At 39.2% G+C, this 7,509-nt stretch overlaps 1 protein-coding gene across 1 annotated transcript in view; it reads right to left on the bottom strand.

The window, feature by feature from the left end:
* Positions 1-5,596: 5,596 nt before the first annotated feature.
* Positions 5,597-7,509, bottom strand: part of LOC147620358 (uncharacterized) — a 2,253-nt gene continuing 340 nt past the window's right edge. Inside the window, exons 1-6 of the mRNA XM_086824607.1 lie at positions 7,125-7,509; positions 6,937-7,043; positions 6,721-6,829; positions 6,313-6,474; positions 6,023-6,196; positions 5,597-5,887 (exon numbers count right to left, since the gene is read on the bottom strand). The exon at positions 7,125-7,509 is cut by the window's right edge and continues 340 nt beyond it. Coding sequence (XP_086680733.1) covers positions 5,858-5,887; positions 6,023-6,196; positions 6,313-6,474; positions 6,721-6,829; positions 6,937-7,043; positions 7,125-7,509 — 967 coding nt within the window. The 3' untranslated portion in view covers positions 5,597-5,857. The remainder of the gene's footprint in view (positions 5,888-6,022; positions 6,197-6,312; positions 6,475-6,720; positions 6,830-6,936; positions 7,044-7,124) is intronic.

Below are 7,509 nucleotides of genomic sequence, written 5' to 3'. Positions count from 1 at the left end.
ACTCTGTTTTCTGCACACAAACCAGAGTATTAATTTGCTAATCAGTGATTAATCAGTGCTAATCACTGTACTTTGGTGCAATTGAGGGTTCAAATTAACCATTAGGTATCTGATACAGATCCCTAAAGCTTCAGATTGCAAATCGGAGTTGGTTTGATACTCCAACCATCCCGTACAAATTGGTTACCCTTAATTTAGTGTAATTTCTGGAAAATTGTGCTGATAAAATTTGTGAAAATCAACATTTTGCATTTAACCCTTGGTTAATGCCTGTAAATCTCATTCAAATACAAGATTATTCACAGCCAGAGTTGCATTTGGAATGTGCATGAGAATGAATGCTATACGCATTATGTATTGGGCACATTTTATCAGTGTAAAAATGGGAACAGACACTGCCCTTGTCCAGATTAAGGCAAGAGGTAAGACCTCCCGCATAAATTTGGGTTTGCATTGCATAATGATACAAAATAAACATAAAAAGCCCAAAGGAACTGTCAGCAAAACATTGAAACATGTTGCTCACATGGAGCAAAATGACCTGACGGACGAGCTCATGGCCCCAGTTGTGAAAGAAGAAGAATATCTCTTCCCAAGAAGAGGATCCACACCGAGAAGAAGATCTGAAGAAAGACATGGACACGAGAAGAGAAGCTGCCACAAGAAGAGAAGCTGCCCCGAGAAGACTGAAAGAAGAGACGGACGCGTGGAGAGATGCTGCCGAGAGAAGAAGACTGAAGAAAAGAGAAGATGTGAGGCTCCAAAGAGTGAGGAGCCATGTGAAAATCTCTGAGAGAGAGAGAGAGAGAGAGAGCCCACAACCCAATGTAACCTACCCCAATAAAGTAAAACCACCTCTGAGCCACCGATGATGTAGGCCAAGTGGTAGATGTATGTGTGAGCACTTTAGTCAAGGTCGCGGGCACTTATAGTAGCCTTGGACACATAGAGAGAGAGAGTGTCAAGGACTATGGAGTTTAGGGACTTGAGGCACTGGTCGCGGACTGTCAAGTAAGAGAGAAACTTGATACAGGGTCCAGGTGTGCTGAGAGAACTTGAGGGGAGGAGTAGACACTGGTCGCGGACTATCAAGTAAAGGGAGGCAAACTTGGTATAGGGTCTAGGTGTACTAGGAGTATTCACTTGAGGGGAGGTGTTGAAAAATACAAGTGAATAGGGTGTGTGCGGGAATAAGCTCTTGGATAGAGGCTGTAAAAGAGGAGATGTAATTGTGAAAGAACCTGTGAAAAGGTTAGAAGAATCTACTGGGAGAGAATAATGGGTAGCATGAGGGAATTTAGGAGTGTGGAGTTATTCTGGGAGATATTCAGGGAAAAGAGAAGAGGTGGAGAGAATCAGGCAAAAGGTGGAGATATTCAGGGAGTGAATCATGGAGAAATCAATGGGATTTGATGCTTGATGTAAACTCTATAAATTGAGGCATAGCCCTAATGAGAATTTGCTGGTTTTTGAGTATCCATGCCTACATTAATCTATCTGCTAATTATTCACTAATTACGTCTTAATCACTTGCTAATCACTTTGTTAATTATGTTGATTCTAGTGTTTGATCCACCATAGCTCATCATTTAGCTCAAATTTCAACAGGAAGAGGGCGAAGGGAGAGGAAGTGGAAGAGGAGGAGCAAGGCTTGGATCATCGCCAACGGAAGGTGTTGCTCGTTGACGTGCTCTCCACTGTCTCTTTCTCTCACGAGCTACCCTTCTCCTCTCCTCCTCTTGAACTTGGTGGACGGGGGGGAGTCTAGTCCTATCACGTTTCCGACTCCTACGACTTTGAGAACCCATTCTCAAGGAAGCTAAGAGAGAAAATATTATAAAGGCTCAATGATGGGATAGTACTAGAGATAAGTGTGGGATAGTACTAGAGATGTGTGATTATATAAGAAAAATAGGTTATCCACTTCAAATTTCATTGGATTTCCTATCTAAGATTAATTGGATAACTAAGATAAACATAAAGATAATTAAAGATAAACTATTATCCACTTAAAAATTAATATTATTAATAATATTTATTAACAAGTCTAAATATTTATCATTACTAGATATATAAATATATCTTTAAAGATATCTTTTATTTTATAATTATATAACTGCTTTTTTTTAATAAAGTAATTTTTTTTAAATTTTATTCAAAGGTTTATTCTACATAAAAAAAATTTAAGAAATATTAAATTAAAAATTTTATTTTTTTTAATTAATAATATGAACTTTAATAATAATATTATTGATCTAATCCCAAAATATAATCCTTTAAAATTAGTGATTTTAAATTCTTTTATTTAATAAGTTATATATATTTTATTATTTAAAATTCTATATTCTATTTCTCTAAATTACTAAATTAACTTTTTCAAAAATATGTTTTTGAAAAAAGAGGGGAGGTGGAAAGGAGGTGCCATGTGTCACATGCATGCATGACACGTGGCATTCTCTTGACATGTGGCACTATTATGGTTGATGTGGCAATTCCATGATGTGGCATGCCATGTCACCAAGTGCGAGGTGGCATGCAAAGGAGATGATGTGGCATTAATGATGACTAGGATGATGAGGTGGAGAGTCAACTAGGTTGACCATGTTGACATGGAGGGTGAAGGTGGCAAGCTGAGGTGGCAAGCTGCTTATGTGGATCCTCTCGATGCTCATGTGAACATAAAGTGGCATGCATATATAAGATTTGTGCCTACCCAAGCCTCACACATGGAATGAAACCTAAGCTGTGAAGTTTACGAAGCCTAGATTTCCAAACCTAACTAGGATTGGTTTTAGACTTGAAAAGGGGAGAGTGGACACAATATGGGAATTTTCACTTGGGAGGATTGAAAATGGACCTTCCCATACTCAAATCAAGCCAAATTTTTTTTAATAAATTCATGGCAACAAGAGTATTGATCCCTTAAGTTTTTAGATTGAAAGATTCAATATTTAATTTTCTAGAATTAAATTACTATTGATTTAATGGACCTCTGACAGTCATTATAATAAATTTTTCAAAGTAAATCTACAAAAATCCAACCGTTAGATTTGTAATTTTACCTTATACCCACATTATACTAATCTTTCCCAATCTAATCATCACTAGATCCATACAATTTGAGCATTTTAAATGGTAGATATTGTGGGAGGATAAAATAGTATGTTTTTTAACAATTCTAATACCTTTTAAATAATATAGAAAATAGTAAAACACATCAAAAATTACTCGATAAATCAAGTTAAGCTCTATGTTATTTGTATTTGTGATATGCAAAGTGGGAACATCATATGAGTAATAATGTCAAAGTTATAGGCAATTTACTCACATTCACTGTACCTGTATAAACCTATGACAGGGCCTGTATACAAACTTGGTTCCCAAAGAAAAAGGAGATTTGTAATTATTGGATATTCGATCAGATTATAGTTTTAGGTGCCCAAATTGCATACTTGTGCAACGTGAAACTATACAATCCTTGTGTACAATGATAAACTGAGCATCATGAACTTTGGAGGCCCGTTTGTTAAATATTAATGTAATATAGACATTGGATAGTGCAAGTCAGTACAACACGATATAAAGCCTCTTCTTATCAACGTCCAATGTAAATCACGTTGTAGTGACTTGAAATATACAATGTTTTTTTAGCTTGAATATGGAACCCTTTTCCATATCTCTATCTCATAGTGGTGTTTGCTAATATTTTAGTAACGCAGACTTAGTATAGCTTGAATTCGAAATCCCCATAGTTTGTGTTGTTGTAATGAAAAGTTGCAGTATCGCCAAAGCATCTGATGCATATATGTGCAATGTAGACCGTGTATATTTTAGTTCAACACAACACGATATCAAGCATCACTCGCCAACATCCACCATGAATCACGTTGTAATGACGTTTGTTACATATTAGTGTAATATAGACCTTGTATAGTGCAAGTCAATACAACACAATATAGAGCCTCCCCTCGTCAACGTCCAATGTTAATTGCATTGTAGTGACTTGCAATGTAGAAGGTCTTTTAAGCTCGAATATATGTATGTACATTCATTTTTCTAAGGAGTCATGTTATTATTAGCAACCGTCTTATTAGGTGAGATTCCTTGTCCCATGTGCCTTATCGATGTTTGGTTGTTCTTATTGTTGAGTGGCATGCTTGTTCATTTTGATCTAGATACAAAGAGGAAACTAGAAGATTTGGAAACTCTTTTGGGACAAGCACACCTATGACTCTTGACTAATTTAGTCTGGCAAAGCTCCCTAGGTGAAAAAATCTACCTTTGATAATGCTTTTTTTTTATCCAGTCACCATCAATCCTCAAGGAAGTGCACTGGTAAAATCTATATGGCAAGCATGGAACAAATTCAAACCAAAAATTATACTGAACAAAAATACACAAAAACATGCTCACATTGTACACTTGGACTCCATCTGATTCTCTTCAACGCTCTCTATGAACATTTCTAGATAACACTACAAACATGCATTTAAGCTTCATAAAAAAGGCATACATATATGGGAAGATATATGGAACAGAACTGAATGCAATGGCTAACAGAACAAGAGCTAAAATCTCTCTTCAACAAATGTAACCTATTGCCAATCCCACCTCCTCCCCCCGTGGACCCCCTTTACATTGCAAGCTGAATAGAAGATGTAACATTCTTTGTGACAAGAAACAATGGGGTTTCAAATCCAAAAACATGTAGTCTCCCTTTATCCCACCAAAAAAAATCGCGACTACTTTGACTAGTTGACCATAAAGCCCTATGGACGAACTCAAGAGCCCAATGTTTTGGGTATGGAAGTGAAGTATGCCCAAGATGTCATGCTACACTTGGAACAATAGAGCAATCTATTTTCAAGGTGCGTCCATAACATAGAAGCTATTAAATTTCTAAACCAATGCGTAAGCCCTATACAAAACCGGCAACTGTCATGGCAAGAAATCCTTCTGGGACAACAAATTAAATGCTCTACTGCTCTTTGGAATGTCATTCGTTGCTGAATATATTTGGGCTATTTGGATTCATAGGAATAACTATCTATTTAAGAATGCACATAGCAATTTGATGCACGAACTGAGATCTGAACTACATGTGCGAATGAAAACGTTGCATAGAGCGAGCATGACTGCGTGTAAAGGGCAATACACAGAAATGCAACAAAAGAGACCCTGCAGATGACCAAGGCTAAAGAGGACCAAGAGAAAATTAGGGAAATCCAATATGAAAGGAAATTTCAAGATGGTTTGGTGGCTGATCAAGAAGTCGAGCTCTTGATTAAAGATTCACATTTGCAAAATTACATTCGCAGCCTTACTAAGATGAGGAATGTGTTAGCTTAAGTTAGAATTAAGCCTCTTCAAAGCCTGGATGTATTCCCTGACTAGACCCTTGGGCCTGACTTTGTTTTTTGTTATCCTGTTCTGTTAATATAATTACACTTTCTCCTTCTTCTTTTTTAAGAGATTCCAGCCAGTTGTAAGATGCCCCAATGTAAAACATTAAGATTTTTTATGTACTGAAATATGGCTCATTTTCAAGGGGTAAAACATTACAAAACAGCGCGCTTGTGTGTGTGTCTGTCTATACACGTCTTCTGTAAACAAAGAGCCCAAACCTCATGATCCAACTTTGAAGAGTATTATAAAGAGATTGAGATACTCTAAACACATGAAATGAAAACTATAACAAGGGAAAAAACATAAATAAAATAAACCCCATTTTGCTACGTGCATTGGGTATGGTTGTGCATGCAAGTGTAGACAATAATGGGCACACACTGTAGAGTCCTCAGCCAAAAAAAAAAACTAGTCTGCTTTGGAATTGAAAATCTTGCAAGGAGGAGCATTGTCACACCTTGACTCCAAGCTTCTTTGCTACCTGTGCGGTGATGATTAATTAGATGTATTAAGACCATTTGGACCAGCAATCAAGAAATTTAAAAAGAAAAAAAGGACTCGAAAGAGGCCTGATATTGAACGATTAATCATAAAAAACTTAAATAATTGATTTCACCTCTGCAAAGCTTGCTACTTCCACCCCCCATAGAAGTGAATCACAGCCAGCTGCTGAGGCACCCACAATATCGTTGGTCTTGTCATCTCCCACGTGCAGTACTTGCTCTGGCTTCACGCCTAACTCTCTACATGCAGTCCAAAATATCTCAGGGTTGGGCTTCTCTACTCCCACCTGCAACACAAAAATAGAAAGATAAAACAAGAAGGAAACAGGTTGGAAAACACACACGTGATTTGGGGGGAGAGAGGGCACACACATTTGAAGAGAGACAAAGAGTCACGTTTTACCTCGGCTGATACAACTATGGTGTCGAACCAATCATAGCATTGGAGCACCCTCATAAGAGGCCTTAACCTTGTATCGAAATTGGAGACCACCGCTAGCTTGATGCCTGCTGCCCTTATGGCCTTGAGGGCCTTCTCAGCATCAGGGTCCCCTACATGCCATGCCTGGCGTCCACCCACACTTAGATGAATGCCTTTAAAACACCAACTTACCCCTTGGGCATTTGACACATACCCCGCAATGTGAGCAAGGCCATATTTTTTCCTAAATGAATCAATAATCTAAGCAAAATGCCAAAGCTTACTTAAAGATGTTTCTAAACAAAAAGGTTAGTGTTTGATGCGTCGTTATCTCGTCTTAATAAGTGTTCACAAGGCCTTAATTAGTTGGTGTTAAGGGCCTTTATTTACCTTCTCCGTGGTGTAGTAATGGTAGAGATCGTCTAGCAAAGCAGGGTCCTTGCACCCAGTGGCCTCTTGCACTATGCACTGCCAGAAGAGGCGGCCGTCGTCTTCGTATCTAAATCACAGCAAAGCACTTCTTCTAAGCATTAGATTATGCTGTTATCTAAAATTGATCTCGTCTTTTTGGAGAGGGATTATCACTATGTAAGGCTTGTTTAGCACCTCATTCTGTATCGGCACCAAGGTTGTCCGTAAGCTGCTTTGTATTTGGCTGCAATTTCATCCTCAGAATAACGGATACCGTATTTGAGGCCGATTTCGTGATAGATCTGGGGGTAAAAGGCGCCTTAATAAAGATGATTAGCCGCGCGCGTGCGCACACACACACACTCACACATAGAGAAACTGACCTGTTGGGTGGACTGGGAGGCGTCTATGAGGGTGCCGGCGGCGTCCACAAGGAGGGCATGGTAGGAATGGGGGCATTTGAGGGAGCGTTTGATGTGGCGGAGGCCATCAAGGTGCATGAGGCTCTGGTCCCCGCGGGGCTGGGGGAGGCCCTGCTGAGCCAGAGGGCAATGCTCCCCCCTCTCAGGTGGACAGAACGTCCGAGCACACTCAAAAGGCTGCCCTCGACCAACATCAACACATCTTGCAGCATCTACATCAGACGATGATGCCCCACAACACTCCTGCAAAGGCTGCCCTGCATCGTCGGCGGTAAGACTCCTTGCAATATCACCACAACTACTGGCTCTTCCGCCGTGGCACCATCTTCCCTTAATATCACGGGAA

This window comes from Cibotium barometz, chromosome 31, assembly GCF_041138505.1.
Source record: "Cibotium barometz isolate CiBa-2024 chromosome 31, ASM4113850v1, whole genome shotgun sequence".
Classification (NCBI taxonomy): domain Eukaryota; kingdom Viridiplantae; phylum Streptophyta; class Polypodiopsida; order Cyatheales; family Cibotiaceae; genus Cibotium; species Cibotium barometz.
This window is presented reverse-complemented; position numbering and strand designations above follow the sequence as displayed.